At 37.3% G+C, this 22,210-nt stretch overlaps 1 protein-coding gene across 1 annotated transcript in view; it reads left to right on the forward strand.

Moving 5' to 3' along the window:
• The window catches only part of Hsd17b12 (hydroxysteroid 17-beta dehydrogenase 12), a 131,270-nt gene that overhangs the window by 38,379 nt on the left and 70,681 nt on the right, over positions 1-22,210 (forward strand). The window contains exons 2-3 of the mRNA XM_051184120.1: positions 8,034-8,080; positions 10,931-11,006. Of these exons, the coding sequence (XP_051040077.1) occupies positions 8,034-8,080; positions 10,931-11,006 (123 nt within the window). The remainder of the gene's footprint in view (positions 1-8,033; positions 8,081-10,930; positions 11,007-22,210) is intronic.

Genomic DNA, 22,210 nt, shown 5'->3' on the forward strand with positions numbered 1-22,210 from the left:
CATCTTATCAAACGCTTGCAAATATGGGTTCTGGTGTTATATTTATCTGTACAGACATAAGCCTTTTAAAAATCTCCTTTTCTCATCTTCCTTCCTTTCTTGCCTCATTCTACTCATGACTGTCCTTTGTATTTCCTCAACCCACAAGGTAGCTTTTTTGTGTATGTTGTGGAAAGCTGTCTAAATATATCCCCTTACTCCATAGCCAAATGGGATCTGAGGATACCCACTATTAACCCAAGAAGCAAATCTCAGGGATGAGGACAGTGAGTGATCTTGGACTCAACTAATCTAAGTGGCTACTTTCCCCACTTTAATCCTGTTTGGACTGTGTCACTTCAGACCAGCCCTGATACCTTGGAGCCAAGTGAAAACCAGCTCTTTCAAGGAGATCCATAGACTCTTTGAAAGTATGTATCCAACAAGTTCCTTATAAACAAGTTAAATCTCACAGTAACATTTTTTTTTTAAATCTCATTTTAGATTATTGATTCTTGTGTGATGTTGAGAAGAGCTGAAGTGTATGGGCTGTGTCTTCTTTTCAAATAAGAAATGAGTGAAGCAGTAAGTCTTGTTACAAGAGGCCAACTTTCCATTCAGAATCTTACTCATTCACTCATCCATTCTTCAACAAAGCCTCATGAATCATCTCATTAAAATATTTTTAAAAAATATTTAAGTATATGAGTGTTTTGCCTGCACGTATGTATGCATGTGCATGGTGCCTGTTGAGGTCAGAAAAGGGCATTGGGTTCCTTGGAACTGGAATTATAGATGGTTTATAAATGTCCCATGTTGCTTGTGAGACCAAACTTAGGTTGTCTGCAAGAGTCACAAGTGCTCTTAACAAAGATATTTGTTACTTTTTTTTTTTTTTAACCAGCCACTGTTTTAGCAGTTAGACTGTGGAAACCCAGACATATCCTGTCCTGTGGATACATGTGTAGTTAGTGCCATAAGGGGAAGTATAGAGGACCGTGAGATTCTAACAGTCTAGTTGTAAAGGAAGAGACAAAGAGAGCAGATGTTCAAATGAAAACCTTCAGGATGGAAAGCAGAACTCTGCTATAGGTATGCCTCTGTCCATTTGAGCTTTCAGAACAGCTGCAGAAACTTAGAAAGCCAGAAACTTAAATCCTCATGGTGGTGCATGCTGGAAAATCCAAGAGCAAGATGCCCACAGGCTTGCTTGTATTATGAAAGTGCTCTCTAGTCCAGTGACTTGCTGTAACCCTGGAGTGCAGTTTTCTTTCATGGTAGGAACAGAGAGCAGGGAGGCTAAATGAAGGCACAAGCTTTATGAAGCCTTGATGAATCTCATGCAAAAAAGGTGGAGACATCATGGCATAAATACTTCTTAAAGTCCCCACCATGGCCATTGAGTTTTAACACCTCAGTTTTGGAAAGGACATACTTAAACCATAACAGAATATATATTGGGAATAAAGAGAATACTACCTTGGAGGAAGTGGACACATTCCAGCATGTCTCTTGAGAGGTAAGGTCAACTTACCAAGGGCTTGGCAAAGGGTGAAGGTAGGGGGAGTTCATTCATTCACTCATTCACTCACCCACCAGAACTTCACTAAATATCTCATTTTGGAGTCCCTGACTTAGCAGTTTGACTGTTGATACCAATACTGACTGGCAGGTGGTAGGTAAGAAAAGAATGTTCAGATTTGTGGTTTGGAGTGATCACTTTGGCCCAGGTGTTGGAGAATGCATAGGGGAGGAATAAGAATTAAGGTGAGGCAAATGCGTTAGATGTTGTTTTAGGAGTTCTTAGAGAGATGACTGATAGAAGCAACAGGAGAGGACATTATCACTTGACAAATGAATGAAATTGTAAAGTATAAAGTAGTTTCTAAAAGTGATAACTCTTAAAAATATTCATGTATTTATTTTATGTGCATGTGTATATATGTACTTGAGTGTATGTATGGTTTTGAGCTGCCATGTGAGTGCTGGGAATTGAACCCAAGTTCTTTGCAAGAGCACCCAGTGCTCTTAACCACTGAGCCATTTGAAAATAATAATTCTTAATTGTATATAGTATTATTGAGTGAGAAAGCAGCAAAGAACTCATTCCACAAGTCCTGTGTGTAGCCTTGATAGTTTTCAGAGCTAACTGGATAATACCACTAAAGTCCCTTGAGCAGATATTATCATAATGACATGAATATTAAAGTCTTTTTTCATGATATAATATTTTACTCTTGCTTTTCATGACTTATAATAGCTACTTCATTAAAATAGGCATTTATTTTCCACCTTTAAATAGTAGATATTTTACATATGCTTTGTTCTCTATGATAAGCTTGGAGGGAAGAAAGGAAAGATTTATTTTCTAAAAAAGGCATAGTAATGGCTATTAGGGAAGTTGAAGCCCGAGGTCTCTATTCTTAGGATAACTTCATGGTTCAAGAGACTACTAGGGTCCTAGCCATCATATAAGAATTGTGTAGAGGAAGGGGAAACTGCTTTATTTTATTTATTTATTTTTATATAGTTTTTCGAGACAAGATTTTTCTGTGGCTTTGGAGCTAGCTCTGTAGACCAGGCTGGCCTTGAACTTACATTGATCCGAATGCCTCTACCTCCTGAGTGCTGGGATTAAATGTGTGTGCCACCAACACCTGGTGGGGAAACTGCTTTACTATATACCACTTACATCTTTCCCCCAGGATTCAATCACATAGCCTTCCTAGCTGCTTAGGAAGTTGGAATAAATAAATATTCCAGGGAATAATTTTTTGGACTGTGACTCAGCACTCCCTCTTATTTCTTTATTTGAGGTAGGAGATTTTCTGTGTAATTAGGTGAACCTGGAACCTCTCATGAAACCCAGGCTGGCTCAGAAATTATAGCCCTCCTGTCTTCTCCTCCCACAGCCTAGGTTAATAGCAGTACACCATTATTATACCCGGGGAAAAAACAATTTTCCATTGCAAAGAAATAAAGGAAGGAAGCATAGTTGGTAAGCAAGGCAACTAGCAGGTCCTGACTCAGGGGACTATACATGAAAGATGGGTCCCCAGTGTATTTCTACACATTGCATGTTTTCATTTCATTGTAACTCTGAGTGCTTAGTTTTTGGTGTGTGTGTGTAGAAATAAACAGAAACAAGAAATAGTTCTAATCTAGATCTTTGTTTTCCACAGAGAAAGTGAGATGATCTTGAGTGCTTTCAAGTTACTGGCTTTCTCTATCTCTCTCTCTCTTTCTCTCTCACTAATCTGCTAGTAGAAACTAATGCATTTTAAAATAGAAATCAAACAAATAAACAATAAGCAGATAATTCAAGTTTAGTTAACAATGGAATTTAACTCTCCTGACAGTAAGTATTGTCAGATGTTCACAGTGAAAACCACAGTGTTTATTTTATATAAAAATACTAACCTTGAAACTCATTATGGAGGACTTGTAGCTTTAAAGCAATAAAAGGACATTTCTTCTCATCTACTTTAACTCCTGTCTTCATCTTTTTCTGCATTCATTGGATTGACTGAGAATTGCTTCTCTGTGTTTTATATTATTAAAAGTATAGTACTTAGCATATGTCGTGGAAAACAAAAAGAGCTATCACTTTTTCTGGTGAGAAAAAATGATAATTTAACCTCCAGTTGCCTGGCCATTGTATATAACCCTGGTTATTGTAGAGATGAGGTATCTAAGAGGGACTCCACTGAAGCAATCATTTATTTTGTTCCATTACTAAATAAAACCTGGGAGTCAAATTTTGGGGTAAAAATTTGATAGATCCAAAGTACAACAGAGGAATTATCAGCTGACCCTGCCTATCCACACTTTAAGATCAAAAAGGCCCTCAAATCTTTCTAAGCCCCTCCCTATTTCTTTCTGTACTTTTCTATCCTAATCTGGGTGTGCCAAAAACTCTATAGATAATTCTGGCCAGCTGAATGTTGACTCCACCTTCTGATTCAAAGTTTAACTTTATTGGCAGTCTTGGGAGTGTCAGAGGGCGATCAAAATATTCCACAACACTCCACTTCCTCCAGTCTCTCTGTCACATACACATGATTTTTCAATTAACCAAAGAACAGGTACTGCAATGTAAAACCATTGATATTTTTTTTTTCATTGTGACATAAGCAACATGATAAGTGTAATATTACCCTGGATGAAGTAAGTGTGTGTGTGTGTGTGTGTGTGTGTGTGTGTGTGTGTAACCGTTCAGACACAAGGAAATCTGTCATAGGGTGTTAGCAGGAGACAAGAACTAGGTTTATAGGTAACTCTGACTACTTTTACTTTTTAAAAACTGTGCATTTAAAGCTATCTGAAAAATTAAAAAGGTATTTTAAAACATGTTTTTAAAGTGTTCCTATGCATTTTTCCCTTGGTAATATATTTCAAGTCTACTATTATACCAAGATTAGAAAATGTGATCTAGAAAACATGTGCTTCAATATAGGAGGGAGACAAGAAAATTCCAAGATGGTGTCTTCAACTCTGGTCTAACAGGTTAAGAGAATAACTAGTCAATAGTACAGTAGGAAAGGAGCTAGAGTGTTCTGGAAAGGTCAGTCCTAAGGTCTGGCCTGAGGTTGATTGTGGAGAATTGTATCAAGAGGGTGTTAAAGCAGGGCTGTATATACCTGTGATCTCAGCTCTAGGAAAGTACAGACATGAATGTGAGGCCAGTCGGAGTTACATGAGACCCTGTTGTAAAGAAGCAAGCAGCAGCAAAAGTGAGGCTGTTAGGGGAGGAAGAGGATTTTAAAAGGCCACATAAAGGTGGAGGGACAAATTTGTGCCCAGGAAGGATAGAAAGTTGATTAGGAAGTGCAATGTAATTAATTACAGTCTAGTATTTGCCTCAGTTGTGAATATTTAACCATAATAATTGTGTAACAAAAACTGACTGGCTTTTGCTCTTGGTTGAGGGATGGCATGTGGGAGCCCCTAATGCCTTATATTTTTGTTATTCTAGGTGGGCTTTTGATAGTTAAGGCTAATGAACTGTTCATGCTAGAAAGACTGTGATTAGAGGTTGAAGCTTTGAGCCTAGTGGTAATGACTTAACCTGATGATCCGCTGGTTTCTGGAGGAGAGTTAAGGGTTAGGATCCCTCCTGTGTATTTATAGTGAAACCTGAACTTGAGTGGAAGTCCTGATTGGGAAAGCTATGTGTGTACTGGAAAGACTGTCCTTGCTCTTGATTACTTAACTGGGGTGGGATGGAAGCTCTCCATGTGAGTCCTCTCTTGTCTTACGGCCCCTGCCTGCCCTTTAGTTGCTACTGGCTTGTATCCTCTGCAATAAAGTAAATTAGTAGGTCATCTGGGTTCTATGGATTTTGAATTATCCAAATCAAGGTGGTTGTGGAAAACCCCCAAATTATAGTCAGTTGATTAGGCTAGCCAGATACCTCTGAAATTGGTGTCTATCTGAATTGGGGGGTATTCTATCTGAAGTGGGGGTATTCTTGTCATCAAGGAGCATGCCTTCAACCTGAGAGAACTACTACCTCTCTTTTTCTTTTTACAGTGCAGGGGCTGGAACCCAGGCCTAATGTGTTAGTTTAGTGTTCTACCACTGAGCTACACACCCAGGTTTGTACAAATTTTTGGTTACTGTAGGGATGTATTTGCAGTGTTCCAGTAACATAAATGCTAATAATTATTGACAGAACATTGCAAAGTAACTTAATTAGGAGGATGGGGGAGAAGAAGGGTGGAGAAGTTTTCATCAGCCTTAAGTCAAGCACTAAAAACAGTTGGTCAGGAGATGACAGAAAGAGTCTAGAATGTGTATATAACTAGAAGGGGAAAATGTGGCATCAGTTGCTTCTCGGGGAGTGGGTTCATGGGGCACAGAGAAATAGGGTAAGGTAGTTCTGTTTTAGTTTAAACCTCTCAAAACTTGTGTTTCTTTGATATAACTAAAGTCCGTTTGAAAAAGGAAGGAGCCTTGTTGCATGCTGTCCGTAGTCCACCTCTGTCAGGCAGTTCATGAATGTTAACTTGTGTATGTGTGTGGTGGGGGTGTACTGGGAATGCTGTCAGTGATGGTGGTTGTAAGAAAAGTGAAGGAAACAGAATTGAACTGAGAGAGAAGTGAAGCAGCTGCAGAGGTTTAGCAGAGTCATAGATGCTACTTTGGTTCTTCAGATGCTGGAGGCAAGGAGCCCAAGCTTTGTGCCTGAGTATTTTAGAAATGTGTTGTTCAGAACACAAAAGTTGCTGTCTTTGGATGATGGCAGTTTTTAGAAGATAGTAGGTCATGAATTGTCAGCAGGTAGACTTGACAAGGGGATTACATGTACAACTCTGGAAGGGAAGAGCTGAATGTATTAATCAGCTTTCTGTTACTAGAACAATATACCTGATATGACCAGCTTATAAGGAGGGAAGGTGATTGGAGATATGGCTCATTGGTTAAGAGCACTTAATGCTTTTGCATAGTACCAGTGTTTGGTTCTCAGCACCCACAACGTTATGTAGAGGAATGTAGTCAGCAGTGACAAACTGAGGAAGAACCCATTACACTGGATGTTCAACAATAAATTGAGCTAGGGAGAAGGAAGAGATGGACCATTGCAGAAATTTGATGACTAATTTTGTTTTTTAATGTATTTAATTTTTGACATGAATTAACATGGATGTTTGGAACTAACTTTGAAACTGGAGCTAAGCAGATGAAAGCATCTCCCCACCCCTGACTCTCTCTCTCCTCCCCAGCCTGACAACCCTCAGTTCAATCCCTGAGAACCTTTGGAAAGAGAGAACTGGTTTCTGAAAGTTGTCCTCTGACCTCTTCCACACATGTACTATAGTATCATGTACAATCACACACACATACTCGTGTATACACACACACACACACACACGCATAAACACACAGATAAAATATTTTTAAATAAAAAATTTGTGGGAGGGAGGAGTTGTACAGATGAAGTAAAATTAATCTGAAGTTGATCATTGGTTCACTGAGCCATAGATATGTGAAGGTTTGTTACCTGTTTTTGTTTGTTTGTTTGTTTTTGTTTGTCTCATTTAGTTTTTATTCTAAAAAGATTTTAAAGCTTCTGGGAAAATAGTGGCTGATCAGGCACTTCATAAATGTACATTTCTTTGAGTTGCACAAGGAGAAGGATATCTTCTATGTTTTTCACTTAGTTATATTTATGTATCATACATATCACAGTTTATTTTGCTGCCGTTAATTATACATTGTCTATAGCTCAGTTTATTTAATCATTCTTCTTCAGATTAATATTAGGTCTTACTAGCATATACAACAAACACTAGTAAAGCTACCACAAGCATCTTTTTGGTAGACAAACATATCTTTAATACTAAACATATTGACAAATAGTTTTTTCAAAACAGTTGTGTCAGTCTGGTACTACTTGTAAAGTATGAGAGCTTCAGTTCTTTATATCTTCAACAACACCTGATATATTGGTCTTTTCAATTGGAGATGTTGTGATGGGCAGTTAATTCTAAATTTGAACATTGGTATCACTTATTTGTGTATTTATTTATTTCACAAGATATTTGAAGTGTTTATGTAATTTGTTCTATTATTAATTAAAAAGTTGGAGTCAGATATTGGGGTAAAAACAAAACCTGATAGGTGAAGAAAGTGCCAGAGGAACGACCTGCTGAACCCCTTCTTTCCACCTTCCTAGATCTTAAGGACCAGAGAATCTTTCTAAGCCCCTCGCTGCTTTCCTTTGTCTCTCTATCATATCATATTTTGGATTCTCTAGATTTTCTATGGCTAATTCTGGTCAGCTAGTTGTAGACTCTGCCCTTGATTCAAGGTTAACTTTATTAACAGTCTGGGAGTCTCACAATGCAATGAAATATCCCACAGCAGGAGTAGAACTGAGGGTCTCATGCATGAGAAGTCCTGTGTTCTACCACTAAGCTTCGCACCCAGCTCTGGATATTGCTCTTTCATATCAAATATTGTGCTAGTATTCTTGGGTATGCTGGTAGTTTTTAGCTGGACCACTTCCTTGTTGTAGTTCTGAAAACTAAACTATTCTTCTCTTTTCTCAGTTATTACAGGTGGCACTGATGGAATTGGAAAATCATATGCAGAAGAGGTAGGTGATTTTCAGAGTTTGTTTTAAAAATAAGAAAAAAACTAGAATAATCTCTTAAATAGTAGTTTTACTTAAAATTTTATTACATTTATTCTGTTTTATTTATTTGATTTTAGACAGTCTTTTTTTTTAACTAATTTTTTCATTTATTATACATACCAACCACAGTTTCCCATTCCCTCCTCCATTCCTCCATTCAGAAGGGGTAAGGACTCCTATGAGAATCAACAAAGCATGTCACATTCTGTTGAGGCAGGACCAAGCTCCTTCCCCTGCATCAAGGTTGAGTGAGGTACACCTGCATGGGGAATAGGTTCTAAAAAGTCACCTCATGTGCCTGGGACAGGTTCTGAACCCACTGCTAGGATCTCCACAAACAGACCAAGCTACACAACTGTCATCCTCATGCAGAGGGCCTAGGTTGGTTCCATGTGAGCTTCCATTAGCTCAGGTTAGCTGTTTAGACAGGATCTTGCTATGTATCCTTTGTGGGCCTAAAACACTATATGAACCAGCCTATCCTCAAACTCACAGATTCTCTGCCTTCTGGGTACATAATTTTAAAGATTTTAAGTGTGTGTGTGTGTGTGTGTGTGTGTGTGTGTGTTTATACCACACAGGAAGGCAGAAGAGGGCATTGAATCTCCTGGAGCTAGAGTTACAAGCAGTTGTGAGAAACCTGACATGGATACTGGGAACTGAATCTGGGCCCTCTACAAAAGCAGTACACTCGTAACTGTTGAGCCATCTATAACCCACATATATTTATTTGTGTATGTGTGTTTGTAGTTGCATGCACCCCTACAACATGCTTGTGAAAGTCAGAGGACAACTTTTAGAGGGAGATTTTTCTTCCATTCCAATATAAGGGTTCTGGGGACCAAACTTAAGTTATCAGGGTTGGTGGCAAAAGTACTTTTACTCATTGAACCATCTTGCTGGCTCCAGTCATAGTGTTAGGGAGGGGCTCTACTACTGAGATATACTCTCTTAGCTCCTTCTAAAAGTGACACTTTGAGAAATATGAGCCTATTGTTTTTGCAAACAGAACTGAATTTGTCTCTTCATGATTAGATTCAGGGTAAACATATTTAACAAAAATGGTAATAAAAGTGATATTAAACTTCCTAAACTTATCCTCTCAAGTGGCGCAACATACTGATGTGTTTTATTATTGATGGTGTTAAGGCAAACAATTCATTAAGATGTTGTTTATCACAATTCTTCACTATAAAAGTAATAGGGAATAAATACACGATACATTGGGACTTTCTACTGTATTTTCTAGCTAATTTTTAGCTCAGTGTTTTTCACACCCATTGATGATTTTTGCCTGAATTAGTTTACCATAATAGTTTAAATTGTGATTTTCTAAAATGTCTCTTCCTCTATAGCCTAAGCTAGTCTAGAATACATTATGTAGCTCATAGCTCAGGCTAACCTCAAGCTCAGGTCAGTCTTCCTCTAGAATTATAGCCATGACCCACCATGCCTGGTTGGTGTTTTCTATAAATAAGAGTTTTTTTTTTTTTTTTTTTTTTTTTACTTCCTCCTTTGTTAATATGTTTCCCTTTGTTCTTAAAGTATCAATATGGGCTAATGGATTTTTTTAGTAGTTTTGTAGCAGATTAATTTAGCAAATTACCAGGCCTTGTTATTTTTACAAAAAAAAAAAAAAAAAAAAAAATCTTCCACAGCCTCATTTGCAATATCACAGAATTACTTGCTACTTAATGAAAGCTGACTTTAGGATTTGTAACTGGGAATTAGTGTACTGAATCACTTATACTTCATATCCCCCAGAGTGTTGCCCGTTTATATACTGTCTGGCAGTTCAGCACAAAGTTTTATGCCCCCTGCTGTTCTTTCTCTACCTCTGATTTTCTGTGTTTATGATGGGAATACATCACTGTGAATGTTTTCACTCTGTGCAACATTGCAAAGGATTGTATATATATGTATGTTGAAGATTCTCTTCAATAAATTACTTATTAATTCATCCATTAACAACAATTAACATACTTTACCTTGGTTGCCCTTTAACTTTAATGCATGTGTTACTTATTCTGTGACAAAATACCTGACAAAGGCAACTTAAGGAAGGCTTAGTTTGGCTTCCAGTCATGGCTGCAAGGCCTCAAAGAGCTGATTATCTTTACCTCTACTGTCTATTGTATCTTTAGTCAAGAATTAGTGATACTTGTGCTCAGCTTTTTAACAGTGATCCCAAGGCCCCAGCCAATAGGATGGAACTGCCCATGGTTTGTGCAGGTCTTCTCAGTTGAATTTTTCCAGAGTCATTCCCAAAGACATACCTGTAAGTGTGCTTCTGTGGTGATTCTAAATGCAGTTGATAATGAAGATTAACCATTAAATCCCAAATACTCATTTTAAAGTTAATTGTATTTATAGGAGGAACTGCTAACACTTTAACTGTTGTTTTCCTTTTTGGCCCACTGATATTTGTCTTATGTATCTAGCCTATGACAACTTTTTAAATCCTAAATTTGAAATTATAGAAGTTATAGACATACAACAATGTTAAAAAGAAAGAAAGAAAGAAAGAAAGAAAGAAAGAAAGAAAGAAAGAAAGGAAGGAAGAAAGAAAGAAAGAAAGCCCACACCATGTATTAAGGACTAAAATAAAAAGTAGAAATCACCATCCTTCCAAAAATGGTTTGAGATTTCATTGCGTGGTTAGAAATGAAAGGTTCTGGGAGTCAGTGTTCATTTTTGATTACCAGCTCATGACTTACCACCTGGTGAGGTTTTCTTTAATGGGAATATATCTAATTTCTATTTTAGAATAAACTTCACAGATGTGATTCAGATCTCTTTTATTGTTTACAGTTAGCAAAGCGTGGAATGAAGATTGTCCTGATCAGCAGGTCCCAGGATAAACTGAACCAGGTTTCCAGCGAGATCAGTAAGTTTCCACATTTTAAACCCAGATTACCAAAGCAATACAACCAATCTGAGTAGTGTTTCAAGCAGCTGTCAAGTAGCACATTTTTTTTTAGTGTTAAGTAAATGCTGAAACTGACTTCCATATTGCTAATGGCATGTCTTAAAGTTTTAATATAAAATTTAAAAAAAAGGTTTTGAGACAATCTCATTATTTAGCTTTGAACTTGTTACATAGCATATTGGCTTTGCTTGGGGTTCTTCTATGTCAGCCTCCTGAATGCTATGATTATGGGCTTCTTTAACTTAGAAATTTTTATTACTCTTCCAAAAATGTTCATGAAATTATTTTAGAACTGTTGTGATTTGATTAATGATGCATTTAGTTCAAATAAGAGTTAAATTGTGACTTTTATCATGTTTTACTAAAATAAATTACTTATTTTTAAAATACCGTGGAATATTTTGGATTTCATTGCTTCTAAACACCTGATGCATGTGATTGAGATCCACTGGGACAGGAGCCAGCACTTGTGACTGGGAAACTGCTTCAGTCTTTTGTGTTAGTTAGCTATACTCAGTCTATACCTGAACCCTGACTGTGAGCTGATTTTACTAACTAATCAGATCAGTGCTGTTCATTTCCTTGGTAAAGCTGGGTGCTAACTGTCTTTAGTCGTCAAACTTTTAGATGTGATGATGCTTATTTGTTTATACTTGGTTCAGTCACATTGCTTACTGGCTAAGAATGAGTTGTGTTTGTCTCTGAACTTATGCTGGGTTCATATTCTGTAATGATGTATTATTGTAAAAGGGAGGGTTATTTCTTTAAAGACTATGTTGTTGGTTTGAAAAATTCTCACAGAAATTTCTTTGTAACTGGCATGACTAAGATGAAGTAAAATACACTGGAAAACTTGTAAGAAGCAAAAAGAAATTTGGTTTCTGGCTGTGTCATATGTGCTGCAGTTCTCTGTGCCTAAAAGAACTGATAGTGAAGCTCGACACAGCCAGTGGGCGAGAAAGGGCAAGAGCTTGTGTCAGAACAAGGCTATGAAGAGGAGTGGCAAATGAGCTCCATCTGTAGTTGGTTAAGTTCAGCTGGGTACAGTGCCTATTCATATCTTTGATTCCATAGCTTTAATGTCTTGTGAGAAAGCAACTGTGGGGCATTCCATTCAGATGAGAGGATTATTAACACCCACCGCCACTTTCAGCATCCCCTGGCATTTTGTTCACACCCTTCACCTGTGTCCTCTCCTTTGCTCACTCTTTTTGTGAGGTTCATGCTTTTGTCTTAGTGAGCAGATTGTACATTAGACTTTGTCTGTAGGTAAGAAAACAAGTCTAGTTTTGGTTTTAGTTCTGAGGATGGAACATGGGGCCACATGAAGGCCAAGTACAGTCACTAGTTATACCTTTGCCCCCAAAACCAATGTTAATTAGAGGTTCCTAATATTAAGTATGTGGAGTTCAAAAAATAAATCATTTTGAACCTTACTGTGAGCATAGACCTTAACAAATCGAACACTTGATGTGTAGAATTCAGTAGATTTTTGGCATTTTCATGTTTAAGATGTCTACTATACAAATGCAGTTCTGAAGGATCAAGACATGGACTGATTTGCAGTTTTTGCTGAAGTGTGAATTTGAATTAAGACAGGATACCAGTGATCCTGAGGTAGTCACAAGTGAGGGGAGGAATGTAATCTAGTGCTTGGGTCTTAATCCTGTCTTATTCTGAGTACTTAGTGGTTATGTGTTAATAACTCTCAGCCTGCTGGGAATACTTTGAGTCGTGTATATAGAAATTCAGTCTTAATGAAAGCAACTGCTAGTTGCTACAAATAAAGGTTCATAACCAGAAAATGGGAGCTTAGTTTATATGTAATGTTGAATCTTGAAATGCTGGTAGGAATGAATTCACAATTTCCTTGCTAGTAATGAAAGCTACCATGGGGCATTCTTAAGAGGTGTGCCAGCTTGTTGTAGAGTGGGTCTGGAAAGATAAGTTGATGATATTTGAGAATCTGGTTAACTTGCAATTTGAGGTGGCATGAATATTGGGCAAAACTTGATCCTGGTCAAATATATTCATAAAAGAAAAGATAGTCATTGAATTGACCTTTATTAAAAAGATTTTTTTTTTTTTTGGTTTTGTTCTTCTGATCAAAATTTATATTTAAGTAGAAGTTATAGCAGCAGACCATGTCCTAAGTTAATGAAATACACAGACATTACTGGAAATTTATAAATAAAGTTAAGTTTTTGAGATACAGCTTCGTATATTTCAAAATGACCTAGTATTCCATATATAATAAAGGATGGCTTAAGGATGATCCTCCGGTCACCATCTCCTGAATCCTAGGATTGCTGTTCACTCCCACACCCAGTTAAAGTGGTTCTAGGAATTGAACCCAGGGCTTAGTACATGCTAGGCAAATACTCTACATTCCTACTCCAGTGACAAGGTTTAATTGATGTGTAATATTCTTTTGGGGAGTATGATGTTATCTTGAATGTGGCCAGGACCTCGTATTGACAAAGACAAACTGTGTTTCTTTGGTTATACTTTGACTACCTCTTATTGAATTCCTGTGTACACGCTACCAAGATAAGGATTTGAAATACTGTGATGAACAAATAGTATGCAGCCCTTGCTCTCCTGCAACCTATATTCTGGTGAAAGAGATCATGAAAACAAATGATAAAAAAAAAAAAAAAATCTAAGTAAAAACCAGGCAGATAACTAAGTAGCTGTAATGTGTACAAAGTGCTACAAGGAAAAAAAAGGGCTAGTTAGGCATGGCTTGATTCCTCTGAGGGCTCAACTGAAGCAGGAGCAGGAAATGGTTGTGTGCTGTTAACTTTACAAGGTGCTGGTGCTTGTGCCCTGGAGCCCAGTACCATAGGCAAACTGTTCTAGCAGGCCCCCAATGGCACCCTAATCCAAAAGCCAAAAGAAAGGGGGGGGGGGAGGCTAGTAAGAAAACGACAGAAAAGTTACCTTGTATGGTGAGTTGGCAAGATACCTCATGCCTTGTACTAGCACTCCAGTAAATGACAGTGAAGTCTTGGTGATGGATGCATCCTCTGGGCCTTCCTGGGTATATAATGATAGCAGGATTATAAATACACAAGGTGCACATGATAAGTTAACTTCATCATTTTAATTTTCTTGAGGCTTCTTTTCCATGCATCTGTCTTATGCTATTAAATGCAGTCTGTCATAGCACCATGTTTCAGTCTGCCCACGGGGTTAACTGAGCCCCTTCCATATAGATATAAAATCATCAAATCCTAGTTCTTTGGTGAGTCATATAAAGAAGATTGGCCCATTCTGATTTTTTTAGTCTAATATAAAAATCCATTTTTATACATATTTCTCTTTCTGCTAATACAAAGTAGCAAATTTTACTTTTGTGTGTAAATTATTAGCATATGTCTCATCCTTTGCATGTTAAGGAATGCTGCATCTTAGTCTTCATTGTTCAAGGAGGTGAGGGTTGACTGAGGTGAATCATAAGATTTCTCTTGCCACTATGTTATGATAGGACCTTCAAACAGAGAAGCCTGATCTCAGAGGCCTGAAGAGGCCATTTGTGTTGACACTGACACTGGAGGCCCAGTTAGCCTCAGCTGAGATTCCCTACTCTTAAGAATCTAGCTTTCAGGCTAGAGAGATGGTTCAGCAGGTAAGAGTGCTGGCTGCTTTTCCAGAGGTCCAGAGTTTGATTCCCAGCCACCACAAAGGTGATTCACAACCATCTGATGCCCTAGTCTCTACATTCATTTTCACATGATTTAAAAAATTTGAAAAAGATCCTAAAAGGGGACAAGAACTTCAATAGTCCAAGAATATTATCAGCTGAAGCTGACAATGAATTAGAATGGGTAAAAAAGATAATACTAGAGACACATATAGACTGTGTAGATCCAAAACTCAACTGCATTCTGGTTATATTACCATCTGGGGGAATACCCTTCAGTAATTTTGATGCAGAGAGAAGATGCCATATTAGAATGGGTATTTCTACCATATAAACAGAATAAAAAATTAAGAACATATAGAAAAGATTTCTGATTTGATTTTTAAAGGAAAATTAAGAGTATGTGAACTAACAGGAATGGACCCAGCAGAAATTATAGTACCTTTAACTAATGAGGAAATTTCGTCGTTATGAAAAGATAATAAATATTGGCAAAGAGCTTGCAGTAACTTTTTGGGAACGATTAGCAACAGTTATCCCAAAGTGAGAGAATAAAATTCATTTGAATCCTTCCACAAATTGTAAGTAAAACACCAATCTCTGGAGTCCATACGTTCTACACTGATGCAAACAAATTAGGTAAGGCAATATATAAATAGGAAATATAAGTAAAGTTGTGCAAAGCCCTTATAACTCTGTACAAAATGCCTAGTTGTATGTCATCCTCATGGTGCTTATGCAGAGAGAGTCGTATTACACATTGAAACTGCTGAATTCATTACTGATAATACAGAAGTAACTTCGTTATTTATACAATTGCAAGAAATAGTCAGGAATAGGACTCATCCTATACACATAAAACACATATCATATCCCATACGGGTCTGCCAGGTCCTCTAGTACAAGGTAATAATGCAATTGATTTATTACTAGGAAGTATACTGGAGGCCTTGGAATTTCATAAAAAAACACCATGTGAATAGTAAAGGTTTAGAAAAGAATTTTTCCATCATTTGGCAACAAGATAAGGAAATAGTTTTTAAAAAGTTCTACTTTTTCCTTCTATAACCAAACTCCTTTACCAGCAGGTAGTAACTCTAAAGATATCATAGAAATGAAATTTGGCAAATGGATGTATTTCACTTTGCAGAATTTGGAAAATTAAAATATGTGCATCATACAATAGATTCATTTTCAGGATTACAATGAGCTCTGAAAGGGCTGATTCTGTGATCACACACCCATTAGAGGTAATAGCTATTATGAGTATACCTGTAGAAATAAAACCTGACAATGCTCCAGCTTATGTCTCCAGTAAATTGAAACAGTTTTTTAAATATTATAACAAAGCATATTACAGGCATACCACACAATCCTACAGGACAAGCAGTTATTGAGAGACCTAATCGTACTTTAACGTAAATCCTCTATAAACAGATAGGGTGGCACCAAGACCCCCCCAAAACAGATTGCATAATGCTTTACTAACCTTGAACTTTCTTAATGCTAATGAGATAGGAAAAGCAGCTGCAGTAGACTTAAAGAGGGAGAGTTGCCAGCCAAAGAGAAGGAGGCTCTGCTTGCTTCTTCTCACCACTTTTCCCCATCACCACGCGGACTTGGTGTTTATACCTGGAGAAGTAGTTTTTTGTGGATGTGAAGGCTTTTTCTCTCCCCCCCCCCTGCCCCCAATAGTTAGAAAGGCTTATATATTTGAACAGGACTGCAGGAATCTCCAGGAAAGGACAAGAGTCAGGTCTTATAAAGGAACCTGTCTCAGAGCCATGGCCATGTAATATACTTATAATCATTGTGAGCCAGGATTATTTATTTGTTAACTATTTTTTGGTAGTTTTGATTTCCCAAAGAAAAAAGTCCTAGCTAATTTTTGAAGCTGACGGATTTTATTTACAATGAAGCACAACATGGAATGACAGAGCAGCCTGAGCTCATAGCTGTAAGATCTGGTGGCATTTACAATTTAGGCGATTTTGTTTTTGTTTTATAATTTATCTCCTGCTCTGAGTGCAAGGCTTCACCTCTCTAATATAACCCTTTTACAAATGAAAATTTTCCTGGTTTCCAGTCAACAGAGGAATAAGATTAAGGCAAAATATCCATTTCACATTTCAGTCATTAATTTACAATTTTTAAAAAACCATTTACTATTTAGTGTGTGTGTATGCGTGTACACATGTCCTATACTAAGTGTATGGAGTCAGTTCTCACTTTCTACTATGTGGACTCCTGTCATCAGACTTGGTAGCACATACCTCTATCTGCCAAGCTGTCTTCATGGCTCCAAGTTATAACTACTGAATAAAAATCTTTTACATGGATGGATTAGTTAATTAGTTTGGTGTGTGCATGTTAGGAAATCAGAGGATAATTTGTGGGAGTTGGTTCTCTTCTACAGTGTACATTCTGGAGATCAGACTCAGGTCTTGACAGCAGTGCCTTTACGGCCATCATTTCCTCAGCACTGTTCCATAATTTTTAGATGGAGTAACAGTATTATTAATTTGATGTCCTATTACATTTAGCCTGTTTCATTTATATAAGGGCAACAAGAAGCAGCTGTAACATGAATAATAAAAGCCCAGGGACTGATATTGGGCTTCTGGGCTTCAAGCTGAGAGTCAGATAAACAAAGCAGCCAGACACTTCCTCTTACCTCAGACTGAAAGGGGTGATACTATCTCCACAAGCTCTCCACCAAGTCTCAGACTGCTGCCTCTCCTCAACGTGGCTGGAGACTAAATATCAGAATGCAGCCCGAGACATTGAGTTCCTGTGTTGCTGAAGTTTCTTGTCCTGCAAGGTCCCACAGCCGCTTCAGCCCCAAATAAACACACCAACACTATATTAATTATAAAACTGTTGGCCAATGGCTTAGGTTTCTTATTGGCTAGCTCTCTCTTAATTATTAACCCATCTCTATTAATCTAAGCATTTGCACATAGTCTTATCTTACCGGAAGAGGGTTTGGAACTGTTGCTCCTATCTCTTTGCTGTCTCTCTCTCTGCCTATCTTTCCCATAATTCTCGTCTCCTAGTCCCACCTATCTTCCTGCCTCTATTGGCCAGTATTTTATTCATCAACCAGTAAGAGAAACATATATATAGAAGGACATCCCCAATCACTCCTGTCTTTTATATACCTCTCTAAGGCTGGGATTAAAGGCATGATCTGTTAATCTTTTAGACTGATTCACACTCTGGAATAGCCCAGGTGGCCTTGAACTCACAGAGATCCATTGTGAGTCCTGGGATTAAAAGTGTGTGCCATCACTGCCTAGCTTCTATAGTTAACTAGTATGGCTGGTTTTGCTTTCTGAACCCTTGGGAAAGCTTTATTAAATCATAAATGTCACCACAGACAGCAGTAAGTACATAAAGCCCTTCCTTCATGTTTTATGTTTAGTGTATGCAGGAGTTCATGCGTTAAGATGAGAGAGGAAATACATATGCCCTAAAGTTGTATTATAATGCCAGGAAGATACAGTTCAAGGCTAGGAATCAAATCCATCTATTTTTGTCTTCACTTGTTTTGTCTAGTACTTATGGCTTAAATTTTCTAATATCAGTTTTGTGGCTTTCCAGAAAGTGGCATTATGTGCTACCTCCAAGACTGATTCTTTACAAGTCCCTCAGCATTGGATATGGGAGTGGAATCGCTTTTCTTTACCAGAGGGTTTGACATGCCAAATTGATATTTGACATTAAGTGAACATTTCTGGTATGGTTCTGGTTATAGATTTGTTCTGGTTAATGATGTCCTGTTAAGAAGGAAGATAAGAGGCCTACTAGCCAATACAAATAAATATGTTGCCATGTAAAGTAAAACAACTCGATAGAGATATGCTATATTTGGCCATTGTTTTCATTGGTTTGCAGACCAACCCATATTCTACATATTCTGTTCTCCTTTAAACCTGCATTGGTTTACTGGTTTGTGTCCCAGCATCACCACATACTAAATCACCTTAAATTTAACTGTGGTAAAACAGCCACTGTTCAGATGCTTGTTAGTTCTGCTACATAGGAATTTCACCAGCACTGAGGTGGATAATTCTTTTGTTCCTCATGTGCTGTTGCAGTCACTCAGTGATTTGCAGCTTTTGGGTGGTCTAGTATGGAAAGATAGCTTCCTTCACAGTTCTTGTGGATGGTCTAGTATGAAAAGATAGCTTCCTTCACAGGTCTGATGCCATGGCAGGAGGTTGTTGGAAAACTGGACTCACTTTGGACTGTTGTCTAGAGTGCATGCAAGATAGTCAACTAGGTAGTTGGATTTCTTATATAATATTTTACCTGAGAATAGTGCTTCAGGAGGACCAGGCAGACAAACCTGCCTTTTTAGGACCTGGTCTTGTAGTCATGAGACCAGGCTTTTCCTTTCCACTCCTCCTCCTGGTAAGAGGGTCAACTCCAGGGTTTCATTCACAAGCAGAAGACACTCTACTACTGAGCTATGGTGCACACTCTCTATTTCTAAGTGTTAATACATGTTGTGTGTTGAGTATACGCTGGAGTGCTCTGCCAACCTGCTGTCATTCCCTACCCTTCTGTTTCTTGCCCACCTCACCCCATTGAATCCACTTCATGCTGAGAACTTCTATGTAGAAGGAAATTCTATCAGAAAGTACCATCTGCACCTGAAATTACAACCTGCTGCTGCTTGTAAGCTACATTTTAGTTTCCCAAAGAGTATTTGTGCTGAATTAGAAGGATTGGGAAGAATACAACACTCAAAGTATTCAGTTCATTTTGCCCAAATATAACTAGCTACTGTGTGAATTAGTGAAAAATTAAGAAAGAAAAAGGTGAAAATTGTTCATTAGGTTCATTTGGTTTTGCAAAGTGTCTGACTTTGGAATATAGAGTCTTAAATATTTATTGGTGCCAATGTTGTGTTACACTGGGTAGAAAAACTGATCTAGGATTTCATTCTCTGCAGCATCGAGCATGACCAAGAGTACCGATTACTCTTTTACAAATACTGGTGTGTGTATGAGTGTATGCGTGTATGTGTGTATGTATGTATTATGTATGTATGTCTGCCTGCATTTATGTGGGGGACTGAGCAGAAGAGGTATTGGATTGGATTCCCTGGGTCGTGGGCAGCCTAACATGGTTGCTGAGAACCAAATTGTGGTTCTTGGAAGTAACAGTTAAGTGCTTTTATCCATTGAACCATTTCTCATGTTTCTTCCTTGGGACTCAGTTTTTTTTTATCTGGCATGTGGTTAGGACTATTAGATAAACTTAGAGAAAGTAGGAACTACTTTTAAATTTTATTATTGTAATTAGCACAGTCAAGGTGGAATATAATGTAGAACCAATTAGTATGATGTAGTCAATGGTTATCCTGAGGGCATGAGCCTTATTATATATATCAAAGATACTGGAAACGTTCTAGAGACTTCTATAAATTATTTTTTAAATTGCTGTTATATAACAAGAGTACTATGTATTTGGAGACGTATTTTATTTGCATTGTATGTCATTAAAGAGGATCACAGATATGTATCATCCATCCTCAGAAGTGTGACATATCAAATTGTATTTATTATTGACCAGGATCTTAACCATCTTTCATTGATTTAATAGAGCGGCTTCAAGCACAGAGTAGACCTAAAGAGGAGAATGGAGGATGCACTGCATATGAGAACTCCTGCTCAGTGGTGTTCCCTGATGCCTGTATAAGGACCATTTTTTTAAGTAAAATGTATTGTAAGAAATAATTTTATTTTTAATTTGGATCCCAAATTTGTGAAGTCATTTAAAAAGCACAAAGAATTGCTAGGAAACTAGTTATATCAAAATATAAGCATAAGTCATAGGTGGCTAAGAATAGAGATATGGCTGTGGGCCTAGCTTAGCGCAACAGAGGTCAAAGAAAGTACCACTGCAAGAAACAACTGTTGTTAAGAAATTTAATGTCTTCAGAAACAAATGTAAAAACAATAGTCAACTGCAAGAGGCAGAAAACACAGCAGCTCATAAAAGTTAGCAGATTGTTCTGGAAGGAAGTGTTTTGGGGAAGTGAGGAGTCTTGGCTTCTCAGGGTGGAGAATGAAGAGGCAGGACAAGTTTTATATTCTCAAAGATTATTTTCCCTCAACAACTGGTTCCAGGCTATTTAATTCATAAGCATTTTTTTTTATTTCAGTGTCTTATACCTCAATTTACATAAATTTAGACAAGTTAGCATTTCCAATTTTGCCTTAAAATATGTTAACTTTATGTAGTGTTGCTGTAAGCTGGTACATGTGGCACATTGAGATTGCCATCTTAATTAGAATTTTCTTTATGAACTTTAATCTTTAGAATTGTCCTCACAGACAAAGACGCTTCATTATTTAACTAACCATGATTTGTGGCTGTATTTTATAGTTAAGAACCATAGAGATTATTTTTAGGTTGACATTACAGAGCAACAGAATCATCATTGGCACCAACTTTGTCAAACAGGTGGCATTTGATTTCTCCTCAGGTTGTGAAGTTACTGGGTTTAAATGATTTGTGGCACTAAAGTTTGGAGTCAACTGATGGAGTGATAGTTTATCCCTGTTATCACAGCACTTGAGAGGTAGAGGCAGAGGCAGGAGCCAGGGGTGCAAGGCCAGCCTAGGTTATACAGCAGATTTGAGGTAATCAAGCTCATCCATTTCCATAAGGAATGAGCCTTCTGAAATTGTGAGCCCATTTTAAGCATTAGAATTGTTGTCTTTGTCTGATAATTCTCATTTTCTTTTATTAGCTTTAAGAAAGTACATAACTAGATTCTATACACTATTCAGATTCTCTTTTACATTTAAAGAAGCCAAAAATCTGAATTTAAATCTGCTGGGTTAAAATTTATAATTCACTCTTAAATTTTTATTTGTCATGTTTTTTGATCTCAGTTTCATTTTTTCCTGCCTTCATTTCTAATTAACTATACACTTTTTATTATTTCATTGCTTAGTTTATTAGCTATAAATATTGTTTCTTTTAAAAGTTGTATAGATGATTTCAATAAGGAGTCTCAAGGGTTGTCCCCTTTACTCCCTTACCTGGATCTCCTTCAGTATATTTTGTAGGTTGTTTTGTAAAATTCTGTGTATTTTTGAAAGGTGTTTTATCTGGGTATAAAAGTCTAGGTTGACAGGGATGTGGCTATGTTTTCAGTACTTTGTGCATTTTGGCTTCCTTGTTTCTAACAACTTAAAAATACCTGCTACAATTCTTACCTTTTTACCATTGTGAGTGTGTAGAAACCTCCACTCCCTTTGCTTTCTTTAAAGACTTTTTTTTTTTCCTCTGTAAATGGTTTACTTTTTATTTCTTTCTCTTAAGATGATTTTTTTCCTGTTTGTCTTGCTTGTAGTTTATTAAGCTGATGACTTTCTTAATGCAGAAGTGTGACCTTACTTCTTTAAATTTTTTTAATTTCACACTGGTGTTATCATCAGTGTTTACCTGTGCTAGTGCTATTGATATGAATTTACATTCATGCATTTTCCTAGTG

The sequence above is a fragment of the Phodopus roborovskii genome, unplaced genomic scaffold, assembly GCF_943737965.1.
Source record: "Phodopus roborovskii unplaced genomic scaffold, PHOROB, whole genome shotgun sequence".
NCBI classification, from domain to species: domain Eukaryota; kingdom Metazoa; phylum Chordata; class Mammalia; order Rodentia; family Cricetidae; genus Phodopus; species Phodopus roborovskii.